An 18,820-nucleotide genomic window follows, 5' to 3' on the forward strand; every position below is an offset into this window, starting at 1 on the left:
GGTCCATAATGTTTGAACAAAACCCTGCTAGGGACGCTCACGCTGTTGAGCACGCATAACGGGCATAACCGACCCAGTTGTCCACGTCTGTCACCATGGTTACTATTGCAGTACGAGGTCAAACCTGGTGGAAACCGGGACGCGGATATGACGTCATTGACTGGCGAGTGGCGACTCCTCACCCCTGCTCACACGCCCCATTTCCTTGGTTAAAAATCGCAATTTTCTCACGTTTTACAAATAGTTGGAAACATTTGGGATATTGTAAGTAATCAACTAAACAAAATATATAACATTGGCCTAGTGGTTTTGGGATATTTTACTGCAAAAATCCTGCATATTGCACCTTTAACAAAAACAAGGTTGCAGTATAGGAATGGAAGTTTAATCCTATCCACATTATGAATTAATAACCAAAAGTAAAGCTATTTGCTTTATAAAGCTCTGCAGGGAATACTGTACAGTCCTCAAACATACGAGCAAGCGTAGACTCGGCGACAGCTAGAAATGCCACATTGCAGGCATCAAGGTCATTGGTTTCCCCCGGGATACTTTCTTCTTTTGTGCATATAAATGCATCTGACAATGATTAGATCATATTTCCATTGGAAATACATCCAGCACTCTTTGATTTCACACTGCATGTTGTAAAGGAATATTTAGAGGTTTGAATTCAAATCTCAAAATCAATTTTTTTTTTTTTAGATGTTCTGAAGATCCACACGAGCTCTATTCAGCTAAATGTCAAGCAAGTTCAGTTGGAAAGGTAGCCATGAGCAATTCATATTCATCTGATGACAGAGAATTCATCTGTTGCTTGGAAACCAAATGACCCATTCAAAAAGCCGCACAGTAGAAATCTTTGAACATATATTTTGAGACCTATACAACTTCTAGAAAGTGCATTTCCAAAGGTATATTAGAGTATAGGCCTAGGATTTGGCATTAGGATTGTATTTGCATTGTAGTATAAGGATAAATGCAAACTCGTTGGCTAACTATTACATAACCCAGTTTTGCACATTGGGCACATGGAAAGTGGATCTTCAATTGCACTGAGAATATTAGTCACTCCTCAAGACTCTTCAAAAATGTCCTACGCAGTGTGAACTAGTCTCAAACAACAGAGAACAATTCAATGCAAAACAAAAGCAAGTGTGAGAGTGCCTCGGAGAGTCATGTCAAACCATCTAAATGGAGACAGTATTGCATTTATAAACATTATTTCCATAATCTCCATCATCTCCTCTCACCTGGCGGAGGATGAAGCTGGTGGATGTCGTACTGCCGTCGGATCTCTTAAGTCGACTGCGCCGTGAGTAGGTGCCTCTGTTCGCCTGCAGGAAGAGAACAAGCTATTGATCCATATCAGAATAGGGTCACCTTCATACACACAAACACCATATATCCCACCACAACACCATCAGAGGGGTCTCAATGTGGCCTGTTAGTTATCCAAGTTACTGTTAGAGTCAAATGCACTGTTCAGCAATTCATGCTGAAAGGATACATGAGGATCTTTGCCCTATCCAGGGTGTTACGTGACTAAAAGCTTGATAGATAAGGAGGACCTATTGAAATCATCACTACAAGGAAGCTGAACTCTGCAGTGCCACATAGACATCAATGCAATGTGTTGAGCAGGCGAAACTGCCCTTCAGTATGGCTGGCCGCAATGCAGACCTACATCGGTTGATCATGCGGTTAAAATATATGGACGGATGTTTTCAGTGGGTTTGTTGCAAAAGAAACAGTCAAACGTAAATGTTATGGCCATCTGCTCCGTGAAAAAGCAATGATGCTTACAAAGTGGGTCAGGCCATGCATCCTTTGCAAGGAAATCAATGAGAACATGAATTATTTAGCAGCCTAATTAAGGACCAATGCGTCAAACTGACATCCATTAATCTTTAGCACGTTTGGGATTCGTTTTTAATGATCCCTTTATTTCTGTATAAGCATTCTGTAGGTTAAAGGGATTAACCCCATCCTGAAAAATTCTCTCTTCACTTACTCACCCAAAATGACTTTCTAAATTACACACAAAAACACAAAAGGAGATGTTAGGTAAAATGACAGACTCAGTCACCATTCACTTACATTGTATGAAAATGAATGCTGCTAAAGTGAATGGTGACTGAGGCTGTCGGTTCAAAGTCATTCGGGTTCGGAAGAGATGAAAGAATTTTTATTTTCAGGTGTACTGTCCCTTTAAGCAATTTTTCCACATTATACATAGGATTATTAAAACACAAAACTCAAAAGGAATTTTGCTCGGTGTGAAATAATATGAAAAGGGAGAACGGGTAAACATCATTCTGACCATCAGTAAAACCTACACAAGATTTGATCAATTGTACAATTGTAATAATACCATGTTTAGCTTTTATTGAAGTAGGCAACCATGCAACTACCATACTATTTGTATCAACACAGTAAGTAACAACATAAAGTCATCAATCATAATGGAAATATTACTAGGACATTTAGAGGTTTTCTGCTTGTGACTGACATTGTGAGATCTATTCAGGCAATGTAACAAGCATAATATACAAACATAGAGCAATGAGCATAGTATGGGGCTATGATTTGGAATTAAGATGCTAAACTCACAGATACAACACGTGACAAGTTTTGAACATACGAATTATTATGCAGATTCAAATGAGTAATTTACAGTGAGTAAAAAACCCTCCAAAAGAAATCATATTGTCACTATTGGCAGATTTGAAAGAAATATGGGCATTGCTGGATTTTATAAACACACACAAGACACAAACAACGATGCGAGTATATAGTGCAGATTCACAGCGCATCAAAACCTTCTCTAGCGTCCCTACCTGAAAAATCGGTTTCTGGACCCCATCGCCTATCATCCCATGTCGGGTGTAGATATGCCGGGACATTTCTGCGAGTTCATCGGTCCACGGTGGAGGTTGCCTTTCGGTCCCGGTCCACTGGGTCGGCGGAGGGTACTGAACTGTTTGCTCCAGTTTCGCTGTGTTGTCCGAGGCTTAAGTGCGCTCGCGGACGGTGAGGACTGATGCAGTGCGCGCGCTGTGAGTGCAGCTGGAGATGCAGCGCGCGCGGTCACCACTAGCGCATCGCGAGCCACTGTACAGCTGCTCAACTGAGGTCATCAGAAATGATGTATTAGGCAGTGTGTTGACAAGAAGATACCCCAAATGTAGCTAATACAGTTAACTTACCCTGTAAAGAAAGCAGTTAGTTACAAATCTACATTAGGCTACATAGCCTACTAAATTTAAGCTAATTGATATGGCTAAATACCATCTGAATGCATCAACAGAAATCGAGACTCATCAGACCAGGCAACATTTTTCCAGTCTTCAACTGTCCAATTTTGGTGAGCTCTTGCAAATTGCAGCCTCTTTTTCCTATTTGTATTGGAGATGAGTGGTACCCGGTGGGGTCTTCTGTGTTGTAGCCCATCCGCCTCAAGGTTGTGCGTGTTGTGGCTTCACAAATGCTTTGCTGCATACCTCGGTTGTAACGAGTGGTTATTTCAGTCAAAGTTGCTCTTCTATCAGCTTGAATCAGTCGGCCCATTCTCCTCTGACCTGTAGCATCGCCCACAGGAATGGATACTGGATGTTTTTCCCTTTTCATACCATTCTTTGTAAACCCTAGAAATGGTTGTGCGTGAAAATCCCAGTAACTGAGCAGATTGTGAAATACTCAGACCGGCCCGTCTGGCACCAACAACCATCCCACGCTCAAAATTGCTTAAATCACCTTTCTTTCCCATTCTGACATTCAGTTTGGAGTTCAGGAGATTGTCTTGACCAGGACCACACCCCTAAATGTATTGAAGCAACTGCCATGTGATTGGTTGATTAGATGATTGCATTAATGAGAACAGGTGTTCCTAATAATCCTTTAGGTGAGTGAGATAAATAAAAAAATTGTTATGTAATTTTATACAAAGTGTTTGGTATAGTTGTCAAATCATTTAGCAAAAATTGTTTATTCAGCAAAATGATTAAATAATTAAATGAAGTAAAAATTACAATCTCACAACAGCTCTGTAAAAAAATATATGATCAATGCTTTAGCTCATCAAAATAAACAATTTTCAACTTTTTTTTCTACAAGAGTCAACACTTTAAAAAATTGTAATTTTAGTTAAAATGACATAAATAGTTGATTGCACTTAATTTAAGGCAGCAGCTGCTATTCAATGTGACAAGTAAAGGTGACGTATTTTTTAGGTGATATTATTTTTTTATACATTTTGTCAGTATTGTTGTCTGTTATCTATTATTTGTTAATCAAAGTTGTAAAAGATTCAAAGTCATATTCATACCTTTAGTTGCCTAACTTGTGCTGTTCGATTTCTAAATACATAAATAACTATACTATAGTATAAAATGACCCATTTTAAAAATGACAATAAGGTCTCAGTGGCCTGTTGTAAAGCGTCCTCCTCACTGTAAAAAATAATCCTGTAAAAAAAAAAAAAAACTACGGGCAGCTGTGGTTGCAAAGCATCATACACTATAAAAATACGGTGTGTTACTGTTTTTGAAACTAACGGATAAATACTGTATTGTCAGCTACAGTATAAAACTAAAAAAAAAATCCTGAAAAAAACAGTAAACTACTGGCAGCTGTGGTTGCCAGCATCATACCATAAAAATATGGTGTGTTACTGTTTTTAAAATTAACAGCTAAATAGTACCGTATTGTCAGCTCAGTATAAAACTTTAACAGCTATATGCTCCAACACAAAAACAGTAACACACCGTATATTTAAGGTATGATGCTGGCAACCACAGCGGCCAGTAGTTTACCATTTTTTTTTACAGGATTATTTTTTACAGTGTATGTTTTAACACAAAAACAGTAACAGACCATATAGTTATGGTATGATGCTGGCAACCACAGCGGCCAGTAGTTTACCGTTTTTTTTTTTTTACAGGATTATATTTTAGTGTTTATAGATTCATCAGCATATCAGATGAAAACCAAGAGAATAACCGAAGGGCATATTTTTTAACTTGTGTGTTGCCTCCACAATAAGCTAATTATTGTGACCCTTTGAGGAAGGATTCACCCATGAGGTTGATGATTAGTAGGATATCAACTGTGCATAACTTAGCAAGATTTTTCAAAAAATAACCGTTGCATTTTACGCACAAATTGTGTTTAATAGATATAAACATTCAGCATCTCCAAAACGAGATTAAGAGAAGGCTGGGAAAGTATCCACCAAAGCAATCTCTGAAACAGGTAGCTTTTATTTTCTGAAGACTTTTAACAGTTCACTGTGTTACAAAAAGAATTTTGAAAAATGAGCAGGCAGGATACAAAGAAATAATGATGTTACAAAACATTGAATCCATGAGTACAACACAGATTTCCCTATAAATCTCTTAAAACATACAGGTTTACAAATATACAGCAGCTTCTGAAATAAAGTCTTTTGAATTGTTTTTTTGTGTTTATTCGGTCTCGTGAAAGAACAAGGCATCTGGTGGTAAATAAATGTTTATAAAGTTAAGGTGCAATACAGACAAAGCCATTTATTTAACATCTAATATACAATATCTTTTTTTTTCTTTTTTTTTCAGATTATGAAAAAGAAAAAAATAAAGAAAATTTTCATCTATATTTTACTACATTAATCCCATTTTAACACGAATGAAAGCTGTCTATATGGTAAGGGAATTATACATTTTCTGACTCATCAGCAAAGCACATTTCTTCACTTATGTAAGAAGCAAAAAAACAACAATTAATCAATCATTCCCAGCAGAGGAAATCAAAGACCAGATGTAAATTATACTGTTTGCACTTTTACATGCTTAAATTAAATCAAACAACAGCAAACACCCACAATGCAAACACAAGCGGTTCTTGCATATTATAAATATCATTATACATTGAAACATATGGATTGACCATAAAGGGATTGCATTTGTGACCGCTGTCAGTTCTAAAGCACAGGCTGTAAAGCAATTTATTATGAATATTACATGAAAGTCTCTAGCATTTGGTTGCACCAACTAAATCTGTTCCATACTTCTGGAATCACTAACTAAACCTGCCATTTTGATTTTAAGAGTTTATACAAGTGCTCTGAGTATTAGCACATCAAATCATTACAGATTTGGTGATCCACGTATAATCTTCTTCATACAATTGTCCTCTCTGGAACGCAAAATGTCATTGATAAAAACCCCACATTTGCTTTAGAAAGCCAAGAAATTAATCGATTAACCCAGAAATAAATGGAAAACGGCAACAATTAATCATAAGTCTTAAAGAATTGTCTCTTCAAATGAAGAATAATATCTGTGTGTGCATATTACCATTTAGTCTTAAATTCACTATCAGTATGCTGGTGATGATCACACGATGATAAAAAAAAAAGATGTTTATGATTAGTGTGACTCGTTCCATCAATTCTGAACATCTGCCCTAAACTGCTTCATGGGTTAATGAGTGGGAGAGAAAAAGAAATGCTTGCTTCCTTTCGAGTGGATTACAGCTCTGTCCTGCGAAGACAAATGTCAGCGAATCTTTGCATACCCCTTGACATCCGTAGAGACGAGAGATGAAAATGCCCTCGACCTCAATTTCACCATTTGGAATTTGCATTGGAAATGAATTGCTGTGGAGTCGGACCAGTCGTGCAGTCTTACAGAAGGGGTTGCTGGTAGAAGGCCGCTTGTTGCTGCTGGGCTGGAGCTGACATGGGATAGGAGGTTGGAGGCATACCAGGATTAGCGTTCTGATAGGCAGACATGTCCATAGCCACGCCCATCTGTGGCGGGTAAGGGGCTCCAGGAGCTTGGTTCACGTATTGTGCATTCATGTGGCCGCTGCAAAGAAATGTATGTTTATTGTATGTATTATTTACTAAAATACTATAGCATTAATGAATCATTTGTACGGATCTGATACTTTATGGTACACTTGGTTTTCTCTTTGACACTTTGGTTAAACGCGTTATTAACGGCGTTAACGCAAACCCATTTTAATGGCGTCAATTATTTTTATCTCACGATTAACGGTCTTTTTGTCATAGCAAACTTAGTTGTCTTTCACATGCTTTTGCAACAGGACGCGGCATGTACGCGCTGCGCTATAAAAACCCATTCATTTCAATGGCTTGCGCCGCGCGAGGACGTTTTGTTGCTTCGTCGACCAAAGCACTAGCGGATCTAGCTAGACCGTAAACAAAACAACAGGCACGTCGCACACACACGTTTGGGCTTGCAAGCCGGCCAAATAGTTGGTTAACGTTACGTTTTGAGTGGACGACGAGCGCGAGGCGCCGAAATGGATGCTAATAAGATTCTGAATGGAAAGTTTACTTTTAAAAAGTTGCCAAATTGTCCCATCGACAAGACCAAAGTGATCTGTGTGTTTTGTCATTGTGAACAGAGTGATCATCATCGCAGCACGTCCAGTCTGAAATACCACTTGATGATGGCCAAGCACACACACACACAGACACAGCTTATGCGAATTCTCCGCCCCCTCGTCAATATCAGGACCTCGTCAGTATTTCTTTCACTCTTTTATTGATGGACAGTGTTACATTGTGTGAGAGAGTATTTGCTCCAAGTGAGAATGTAAGTGTGAAATTGAACACAGTATTCTGTATGCCAACGTTGTTTTCAATAAAAAAAAAAAACATTTTCACAAACCAAGCCGATCCACTTTTCCATGTTGATAAGAGCATTAAAATGAAAAAAATAAATAAATAAATAATGGGACAAAAAGAAATCAAGAGACATTTAGAATAGATAAAAATGTGTGATTAATTGCGATTAATCAGTTAACTATGAGATTAATGTGATTAATCGCGATTAAATATTTTAATCGTTTGACAGCACTAATATATATATATATATATGTGTATTATAATTTTGAACAATATCTGTACTTGTCTTAGGACAACATTGATGAACTTTTTTGATATCCCTTTTGTGAGATACTATATATATATATATGTGTGTGTATTAAAGTGTGTGTGTGTGTTTGTGTAACTGAAAATCAAAGAAAATTGCCTCAAAATGCAAAAAACAATCCTTTGCACAGATGCACCATCACACACGGAATACATGCGTTTGGGATTTTACGCAGGCTACACTTCCATTAAAACTGGAGCGCTTCAGAAGATCTAACAGCTGGATTCACTAGAAGTATGTGGACTTAAATGTTTATTAGATTAGCTTGTTTAAATTATATAAAATGTGTACTTGCTGAGCATTTAGATATGCCCTGATTCACTGTTGGTGTGAACAGGATTTGAGAAATATTCATATACATGTAGAGCAGGCTAGCAGGACACCTTTAGTTTATATTACCTGATGTAAGGAGGTTGTGCTGGTTGGCTGGGGGCCGCTGAATTGACTGAAGGAGGAAGAGAGCAGAGAGGGCCAGCTTGATCCGAAAGACTATAGCCCTGTGGAACACCAGAAGACATGTAGGCTCCAGACGGTTGATAACCCTGAGAGAGACAAGAAATGAATAAAGAAATCTGAATAATGCTTTGGAAGAAAAAAAACAAACAGAATTTTTGTGTTAGAAAATATCATGGACTGAATTGCCACCAAATTTCCATTTAGATGGCTAGACCAACCTGCATAGTGAGAGGTGTAGGGGCTCCTGGGTAAGTGCCTTGGATAGTCTGCATTTTGGAGTATGCATTGTAAAGTGGAGCCTCATTCATTAGCTGGTTATACAGCTCCAGAGCCTCCAGCACCTTCACATTCAGCTCGGACAACTCTGAGTGTTTCCTACGGGAATGAGAGAGATGTTTTTTTCTCATATGCCAAGACTGGGAAAACATGCAGCTTGTTTTGGGCTAAGTTTTGATTTCAACAAACCTGTCAATCTCTTCTAGTTTCTCATCAATCATTGGGTTCATCTTTTCACAAGCATCTAGAAGATGAAGAGAACAAAAGATTAAAGGAGTAGTTCACTTTTCAAAAAACTTTATTACCTATTTTATAACCTTAACTAGATATCCATGTCTTTCTTTCTTTAGTCAAAAAGAAATTAAGGTTTTTGATAAAAACATTCCTGGATTTTTCTCCATATAATGGACAACCAAATGGTTCAAGGTCCAAAAGACACTTTCAGTACAAACTGCAAACTGTTCAAAGGGCTTTAAACGATTCCAGACGATGAATAAGGGTCTTATCAAGCGAAACGATCGCTCATTTAATAAAAATAAATAACAAAGTTTAAGTTTTATAAGCTCAAATGCTCGCCTTGCTCTGTTCTGTGTGACTCTCCTGTTCGAACTCTCCTGTTCATCAAAATAATCAAATCTTTTTCCGAGTCAATTCGTTTGTTTCGTTCGTTGAATGAACCAAATGACTTTGATGAACGAGTTCAAACAGGAGAGTCATGAACGTGCATCACAGAACAGAGCAAGACGAGCATTTGAGCTTATAAAACTTAAACTTAGTTATATATTTATTAAATGAGCAATCGTTTGGCTTGATAAGACCCTTATTCATCGTCTGGAATAGTTTAAAGCCCTTTGAACAGTTTGCATTTTGCACTGAAACTGTCTTTTGGACCTTGAACCGTTTGGTTACCAATAAAGTCCATTATAAGGAGAAAAATCCTGGAATGTTTTAATCAAAATCCTTCATTTCTTTTCGACTGAAGAAAAAAAAAACATGGACAACTTGGATGACATGGGGTGAGTAAATTATCAGCAAAAGTTTTTTTCAAAATAACACACAGGAATTGGGTTGATCACCATTTACCCAGTGGAACTGTCAAAACAGTTCCACTGTGTACAATGTCACATATGACAACAGTGACAAAACAGGAGGTAATTGTACCCCAGTGTTAGTTTACACAGAGCACAATCCACTGACGTATCTCGAATGTTTAATGCAAATCAACACCTAATTGTGCTGGTCCCTCATTGTAGTACACTTTAGTACAATTTAGAAATTCTTCATAAAAAGGAATCAGAATTGTCACTCTGCTGACAATTGTCCTGTCACTTATATGAGATCACAGCTAAGCAAACCACATCAATCCAATCAAAAAATAAAGTCCTGGCTTACATTATTTCTTGTTCAATAAGCCGTTTCACTAGGATATACATCACAATAGGAAAGAAAAGTCTATCTCAACTTTAGTAACATGCTGACTTTAATAACTGTGAAAACCAGTCATCACAGTCTGTGAAAAGAGATAGCCAAACTGTGTTTGTACCACCCACTCCTACACCTAAAATTGATTTCAGACCTTAAAGAGAAGACATTAAAGACATCCAGGTACCTTCTAATGTGATCAACTCTGGGATGTCAGGTGAGGCATCTGCCGGGTCTGTGTTCTGGAGAAGGTAGAGAGTTTTGTCCATCTTCTCCTGTAGAAAACAACAATCAATATTAAGACACCAAAAGAGCCTGTTTTTCATATCAGTTACTTCTAGATGAGAGGCGAGGTGTGGCCGAGTCACCCAAAGATCATCCAGCACTCACCTCATCTATATACACAGGCTCAGGTTCAGCTTTGACTTCAACGATGGGCTCTTCTGGGACTACTGTCTTCTCTACATACATCACTACAGGAAAGAGAATTCATGTGGTTTGTGTGTGCAATTTGAGTAGAAAAACAAATCATCTAGGTTATAAAGTGTCTTACCAGGGTCCGGTTCAGCATTCAGGTTGGTGGTGACAAAGTTAGAAGGGAATAGGCCTACTCCTCGATGATTCTCTCCTTTCCACCAGTTTGGATCACTGTTAGATAATAGCAACATTATAATTTAATGACGGACAACCAACAAAAAATGGGATATATGGGAAATTTAAAGACAGCATAAACGATTCAATTTTATAATATAACACATTATCTATTCCACACAGGACAATCAGTTTACCTGTCATCTAGAATGAGCACAAGCTCTCCAGTCTTAAAAGTCAGTTCATTGTCCTCAGCCGCTTCAAAATCATAGAGTGCACGCACTTTACGGGACTCTTTCCCTCCATTTGTGTTGTAGGGTGGATCAGCTATCATGGTGAGGGGTCGTGTCTCTGCCTGCTGTTTCTGTTCCTGTAAGGACAGCTCAATTGCTGCACGGAGAAAAATACAAACACAAAATATCTGGGTAAAGAAGACTGGTTTGAATCCACAGTTTCAATGATGATTTAGTATTCGTAAAATCAGACTAAATAAACCCTAATATCAAAAAACGATAAAGTTATGAACAACATTCCTCACCTTTGGCCAGGTCATCATCATTAGGGGCTCTGCTGGTGGCAGGAGTGCTAATAGGCTTAGTGCTCGAGCTCTGCAATTAGACATCACATGATAATAGATCAGCACTGATTTGCAAAAAAGTTACTTCTATAATAAAGTATATATTATATGAATATACTACACTACCATTCAAAGGTTTGCGTCGGTAAGGACATTTTAATGTTTCCGAAAGAAGTCTCTTATGCTCACCAATGTTGCATTTATTATTATTATTATTATTTTATTAAATACAGTGACAATACTAAGACTGTCAAAAGTTAGAATCTAAATTTATTTAAAAAATTTTTTATATTTATTTAGAATTTTTAGCATCATTACTCCAGTGTCACACGATCCTTCAGAAATCATTCTGGTATGCTGATTTGCTGCTTAAAGGAGTAGTTCACTTTTGAAAAAAAACATTTGCTGATAATTTACTCACCCCCATGTCATCCAAGATGTCCATGTCTTTCTTTCTTCAGTCGAAAAGAAATTTAGGGTTTTGATGAAAACATTCCAGGATTTTTCTCCATATAATGGACTTCAATGGGAACCAAACAGTTCAAGGTCAAACAAAAAAAGACAGTTTATGACTCTCCTGTTCGATCTCGTTCATCAAAATGAACAAATCTTTTTTCGTGCCATTTGATTCATTCAACGAACGAAATGAATGAATTGACTCGGGAAAAGATGCATTCACTTTGATGAATGAGTTCGAACAGGAGAGTCACGAACGTGCATCACAGAACAGAGCAAGGCGACCATTTGAGCTTATAAAACTTAAACGTTGTTATTTATTTATTAAATGAGTGATCGTTTGGCTTGATAAGACCCTTATTCATCGTCTGGAATCGTTTAAAGCCCTTTGAACAGTTTGCAGTTTGCACTGAAACTGTCTTTTGGACCTCGAACCGTTTGGTTCCCATTGAAGTCCATTATATAGAGAAAAATCCTGGAAAGTTTTCATCAAAAACCTTAATTTCTTTTCGACTGAAGAAAGAATGATATGGATATCTTGGATGACAAGTAAATTATGAGCAAAAGTTTTTGCTTTTTTTTAAAAGTGAACTACTCCTTTAATAAATCATTTTACATACATGTTTTGTATGTAATAATTTTTTTTTCTATACATGTTGGATTGCACAAAGCGTACATCATTTCTGAATAAAAGATTTAATTTCTTAAACTTCTTAACTTAAACCTATGAATAATAGTATATAAAATTTAATATACATCATATTAATTATATAGTATATATAACAGCTGTGTACAGTATATGAATGAACACAGGACTATAACGCCATCTATAGATGTACTACAGTAAGTACCAAAGAAAAAAATAGAAGCAAAAACACTGACACTAATCAAATAAGGAGGTTAACCAATGACTCCGCCACAACCCATTTACATAAGTAAGTAACATGTATATGATGACCTTTGAGTGACAACAGTAAATTTTTGTGAGCTAATTTACATAGTTGGCACTTATTAACAGATACAGAAGTGCACTAATCCTGTAGTCTAACACAATAAATGGAGGAGAGAGACAACAAAGAAGAATTGACAAGGGAAATATGAGGCAGGAAATTCCATTCTAGCCGCTTGGCTCTCTTGTCTCTAGTTTACACACATGCTTTAGCATTCCTGACGCACTTGGCTGATTTATACAAATAGCTAAAGTGTTAACAGACATGTCATGTGAGAAACTGTGGTCATGTTTAGTCACATGGCTGCTTCTGAAATCACACACTTCCTTACTATAATATCGTGGCAAAAAAACAGTGTTTGACCCAAAAAAGTATGCCTGAATTAACAGTACTCGTAGAGATAACCTATTACTTCTGGGCAAGATTCAGAAGTGCATATATTTAGGAAACTTTACTCTCCCATGAGGATATGGGAGAGGATTTATGAATGGAAGTGAAGTGACACTGCAGGTCACTTGATAATGACAACATGGCGAATCTGTCCAGATTACATTCATACTACACACATTCAGACTATATAGAACAGGTGGAGGTGGTTCTTGACTATGGACAATATATTTTATTATTATGTGAATTATGTTATTTTAATTTTAATGTCTTTATTGACCAAAACAAAAGAGTTTAAAATTTAAATAAAAAAGCCCACCAGAAAAAATTAAATCAACCGTACTATTTCAGGTTTTGCCCATACACTGCAGGTAGTTCTTTAGGTTGGCAAATTTATATTAGTGAAATATTAGTACAATTTAAAACTAATTATTTTCTAGTTCAATCTTTTTCTAATGGGGCAAAGTGGAATTTTTAGCCATCATTACTGTAATATCTTTTTTTTTTCAGGATTTTTTTGATTAATAAAAGTTTGAAAGAACAGCATTTACTTGAAACAGAAATCTTTTATAACATTATACATATCTTTACTCTCACTTTTGATCAATTTAATGTGTTCTTGCTTAATTAAAATATTAAGTTTCTTTCCAAAAAAGATCCTGATTATTGAACCCAACTTTTTAAAGGGTAGTGTATCGGTACTTTAGGTGTGATATACAGTAATTATATAATATAATAGTTAAAACCAACAACAACAAACATTGTGTAAAAATAATTTCACTAACACTTTATTTTACAGTGTCCTTGTTACATGTTGTTACTGTAGTAATAACTATTAAAAGTACATTATTATTACTCAGTACTTAAATAATTACACTAATTATACACACGTACACCTTAAAATAAAGTGTTACCATATTTTCTTACATTTTACGATGCAAATATCTGATATTACATCAACAAAAACTTCAAAACAACATTGTAATGGCCTAGATTTCATAACAAGGAGACACAAAACATCTGTCACAGATTTCTGTGACCTTACAGTAAAGAAAAACAACCTGAATAACGAATGAACTATGCTGATCTGGGATGTAAAAAGTCACTATGAATTTAAACTTAGCCAAGTTTCAGGGTCATTTATCTAGGCCAAATAGCAGCGGCTGATATCTGTTCATCAGCATCTGTGTTTATGAACAGCTGACATCACAGTGAGATCCAACAGGATCATGTTATTAGTTGATAGTAGGAATACTTCAGGGTAACACATTTCGATGGTCCACTTTAGGCATCGTACTAACTATATGTAACTTTGCAACTAAAATACCAGTCATTAGAGTATTAATAAACGGTCTGCTTAATATTTGTTAAAATTTTATTTTGATGCTCCCCCAAGGCCCAACAGACATTCTAGTGATCATAAGGGGCTGTTTACACCAGGCCAGGAGTAAATGGATTCGATTTGATAAATCAGACACTTAGCAAGTACAACTTATTCTACTAGCCCGGACACCTAAACCTAACCTAACATTCGAGAGTTAGTTGAAATTCAATTGAATTTAGTTGAAATTCAGTTGCAAAGTTACTCATAGTTAGTAGAATGTCTAAAGTAGACCATTGAAATAAAGTGTAACCTACCTGGGTGTTTGCAGTGGGAAAGGTGACTCCTTCTTCTTTGAGGGACTTGATGGTGGCACTGATGAGACTCAGTTGCGGGTCTTTCTGGAATTCTTCGGCCCACTCCACCATCAGGGCCTTCAGTTTCTCACCAACCTTTGGATGAACCTGAGGGAAAGAGCATGAGGTTAGTGACAATTATCAATATTTATTGTAGTACTCTGAAACCAGGATTTGCCTTAATGAATAGAATTACACTAATATTTATACAGCAAGCTGCAGTTCCTTACCTTGTTCAACACACTGCGAACTTCACTGGCAAACTCCCGCGAGCAGATTTCTAGGTGAAAGATTTTTCCACTGTTTGAGACGCAGGCACCTAGCAACTAAACAGGGAAACACGGCAATATTTGAACAGCAATTACTTGCTTAAACTACAGATTAACCAATTTGTGAACAGGTTTGATCGATTCATTGAAATGTTCCATACAAACAGTGATTGCACACATTTAACAAATCTATAACTGTTTATACTATAAATAATTGTCAATAAAATGTGATATCATAATTGAACAAATGTACCATTTCTATAACCGTTTATACTTTAAAGGGGTGGTAAAATGCCATTTTCACAAGAAAAAGAAATAATTATTGTGACAAATTCAACAACTTCCTCATCAACCCACTCCTTTCTGTTGTAATACCCATGTAATTCCCTTTTGAAAAGTTACATCCAGATGAGAAAGAATTAGAGAAGATCTTAAAATAGAGTGAGAAATCTTCGAAGGGTGCGATAACTCTGCCCACAGAGATGTCTGTCACTTCCAGATGCTTCTATCCCAGTTTAGTGTGCAGTGACTATACCCAAGCCATTCACTGATTCATTTTCCCAACAACGTCAACACCGTGACAACCCATATGACATATGTTTTCTGGACTGCATACACCCTAGTCGCTGCACCTCTGTTTTACTACAACGGGAACTGGAGATGAAGAGCTCACCGTTAACGCTTGCATTGCGACATGAGGGACCTTGTGGTTCACTCGCTTCATGACTGACCTGAGACAGTCCTTTGCACTATAAAAGAATAATACGATAATATCTGTATTAGGGAGAAACCTACATTGGAAGAACAATAATTCATTCAAGCAACTTTCATGTTACTAAAAATAAACATTAAAAAAATATAGGCCTAGTTTCACAGACAGGGTTTAGTTTAAGCCATATTTAAAGGAGTAGTTCACTTTTAAACAAACTTTTGCTGATAATTTACTCACCCCCATGTCATCCAAGATGTCCATGTCTTTCTTTCTTCAGTTGAAAAGAAATTAAGGTTTTTGATGAAAACATTCCAGGATTTTTCTCCATATAATGTACTTCATTGGGAACCAAACGGTTCAAGGTCCAAAAAACAGTGCAGTTTCAGTGCAGACTGCAAACTATTCAAAGGGCTTTAAACGATTCCAGACGATGAATAAGGGTCATATCAAGCGAAACGATCGCTCATTTAAAAAATAATAATAACAAAGTTTAAGCTTCATCAAAAACCTTAATTTCTTTTCGACTGAAGAAAGAATGATATGGATATCTTGGATGACATGGGGGTGAGTAAACTATCAGCAAAAGTTTTTTTTTTAAAGTGAACTACTCCTTTAAGCCTTGGTTCAATTTAGGACATTTAAGAAGCTTTTATAAATGTACCTTAGAAAAAACATAACTGGTTTGAATTTTGAGACAAAACAATGACACTGACATATTTTAAGATATGTCCGTGCAAGTTGCTTTCAGTTAAAACAGCTCAGACATGCATTTCAGTCTGAGACTTAGGCTTGTTAAACCAGGAGATAGCTATTCAAATCGTTTTCGTATGCCGATATTTCAGCTCACCCATTTGGAGTTGTCCCAACCCGGTCACAGATATCCATAATGAGGCCCCAGTCCTCTGCTGTGCTAGTTTCACTAGTTGCTTTCTCTGAAAAGGCAAATGAGACTCTCAATGAAAGGTGTCATATCAATGCTGAAATTCTTAAAGGGAGTCAAAGTCTCTGACTCTGTATGTCTAAACATCCTTTCATTTATATAAAGGCAATAAAAACAGAAAATACACAAACACAATACAAAATAGAACAATATATATATATATATATATATATATATATATATATATATAAAATAAAAAATGCTAGGAAGGACAAGTGTTTGTTAGGTAGTTAGAAAGTTTAAAGGGTGTTTCCTCTGAGGAGGCAAGGCAGTCTCTCCTCAACAAATCTGGATGAAAAAATTATCGATACTACAAAAATGCAAACATTACAAAATTTGACATTAAAAGGTGCAAGTCACTTGTTTTTATAAAGTAACAAAGTCCAACAGTGACACCCACAGGCTTGCCTCCCCTGAGCCCATTGGCTTTTAACAGACCCCCCCAAAGCGTGCGGAGGGTTTAGTGGGGGTAATCGAGAATGAATGGGGGAAAATAATGTGAGAGGAGACAATGCCTATGATTGGATATGATTGGTTTACTGAGATAAATCCTGCCTCGTTTTTGTGCACGCTCTCGAATCAGCCAGGATGAAGACATTGATGGTGTTAATGAAGGCAAATTAAAAAGTAACCAAACAACTCAGCCTGCTTTATTACTGCTTTATGTCGTGCCAAAATCAAACTTAAAATGGCCTGAAAACAAGAGGACTGTAGGGTTTTTTAATGAGCAATCAGCTTGGGAAAATTAAATGTAATAAATTTATGTCTGTGACCAGTGTGTACAAGCTTGATGACCACTGAAACGAGCCTTTAGTTATTATTTTGGAATAAATATAAAAAAGCACAAGACGCTAAATTGATAAAATTTATAGACGTGGTTTTAATGAATATAACATTACGAATTTTGTAAAAATGCAAAATAGAATTATATATGGTCTCTCTTTTTATGTAATGTTTATTTAAACAGGAAAAGTAAGTGTAACAAGGACATAAATTTACATTGTGAGGACTTTGCCATCACATTTTAAAACGCACACCACTGAAGTAGGAGTATTCTGTGCATCCCGTTAAACAGACAAAGCAGCCTGTTTTGCCAGTTATTTTACATATTCAGCTTGTCACAACAGGCACAACCATTTTTCTAACCCACTAGTATAGTATAGATTATTTGTCCCCTCCTTCAGGAACAAAACTGGGAACATTTTAATGACTAACTCTTAAAGGAAAAAAAATCACATTGCGAAATCTAGCACAGTAATGCTACACCTTAAAATAAAATTAACAATACTCAAGTGCCTTACACTCATAGACAGAAGAAAAATAAATAAATAAATACCCCATGGAGGAGCATTCACAATAAAACCAAACAGTATTTTATTTCTTATTTAATTTTTTTAATGTAGAAATGTATTAATAACATAATATATAAGCAAGATAAAATACTATTTACTGTTATGTTAACATTTTTATATCGTCTTAATAATTACTTTTAGTATATTATATTATATTGTATTATCAACCAATAGAATCATATATATATATCAAAGGATATATCATGCAACAAGTTCCAGGAATTTAGACATTTTTAAGAATTAGGTCACCTACATTATTTACGTTTGAAATCTTTATTAATTATCTGCTTTCTGATACACAATATAGAAATGTATCAGGGTAATAAAAGAAACAAAGAAAACAGAAAACAAATATCTTGAGAATATGACAGTAAACAGAGCGCTGTAACGGCCCTGTTGACTTGTCAAGATCACAACACTTCGATAAAAACAACAGTCAAACTCACCCACATCCTGATCGAACGGATTTTGGCCAAATAAAGGCATTTTTCGACCTTTTCCTATCTATTAAAGAATAAATTCGAGCGTATTATCTACGTAGATCGACGATTTCTCCGCTCATCCATTAAATTGCGTTCACTTCCACCAGTTGCTCTTCCGTAAACTTAGTAGGCAAAGGCAATGCCTGTCAGAAATCGCATACGTGTCATAGCAAACAACTTTCAAATCATTCTTGATTTTAAACTATATTCCGAATTCATAATAATACCAAAAAATTACCTAAATAAATGATTTATTTATTTTGCTTTTATAAATCTATTTTTCAGACAGGCATCACAATTGAGTTCTTTTAAAGGCAAGTACGTTCTGAA

At 36.2% G+C, this 18,820-nt stretch overlaps 2 protein-coding genes across 2 annotated transcripts in view; both read right to left on the minus strand.

Moving 5' to 3' along the window:
• cacnb4a (calcium voltage-gated channel auxiliary subunit beta 4a) overlaps positions 1-3,064 on the minus strand; it is a 37,880-nt gene extending 34,816 nt beyond the window's left edge. The window contains exons 1-2 of the mRNA XM_039649664.2: positions 2,841-3,064; positions 1,254-1,337 (exon numbers count right to left, since the gene is read on the minus strand). Coding sequence (XP_039505598.1) covers positions 1,254-1,337; positions 2,841-2,906 — 150 coding nt within the window. The 5' untranslated portion in view covers positions 2,907-3,064. The remainder of the gene's footprint in view (positions 1-1,253; positions 1,338-2,840) is intronic.
• Positions 3,065-6,508: 3,444 nt separating this feature from the next.
• stam2 (signal transducing adaptor molecule (SH3 domain and ITAM motif) 2) lies at positions 6,509-18,620 on the minus strand. The gene is made up of 14 exons (XM_039649748.2): positions 18,455-18,620; positions 16,564-16,648; positions 15,678-15,753; positions 14,966-15,061; positions 14,697-14,843; positions 11,227-11,296; positions 10,886-11,078; positions 10,651-10,745; positions 10,488-10,570; positions 10,285-10,372; positions 8,865-8,919; positions 8,618-8,774; positions 8,343-8,485; positions 6,509-6,848 (listed from the first exon to the last, which is right to left on the minus strand). The coding sequence occupies exons 1-14, from the start codon at positions 18,492-18,494 to the stop codon at positions 6,665-6,667; spliced, it is 1,512 nt and encodes a 503-aa protein (XP_039505682.1). The 5' UTR covers positions 18,495-18,620; the 3' UTR covers positions 6,509-6,664.
• Between the last annotated feature and the right edge of the window lie 200 nt (positions 18,621-18,820).

Source organism: Pimephales promelas, chromosome 7 (assembly GCF_988280905.1).
Source record: "Pimephales promelas chromosome 7, fPimPro1.hap1.1, whole genome shotgun sequence".
Taxonomy (NCBI): Eukaryota; Metazoa; Chordata; class Actinopteri; order Cypriniformes; family Leuciscidae; genus Pimephales; species Pimephales promelas.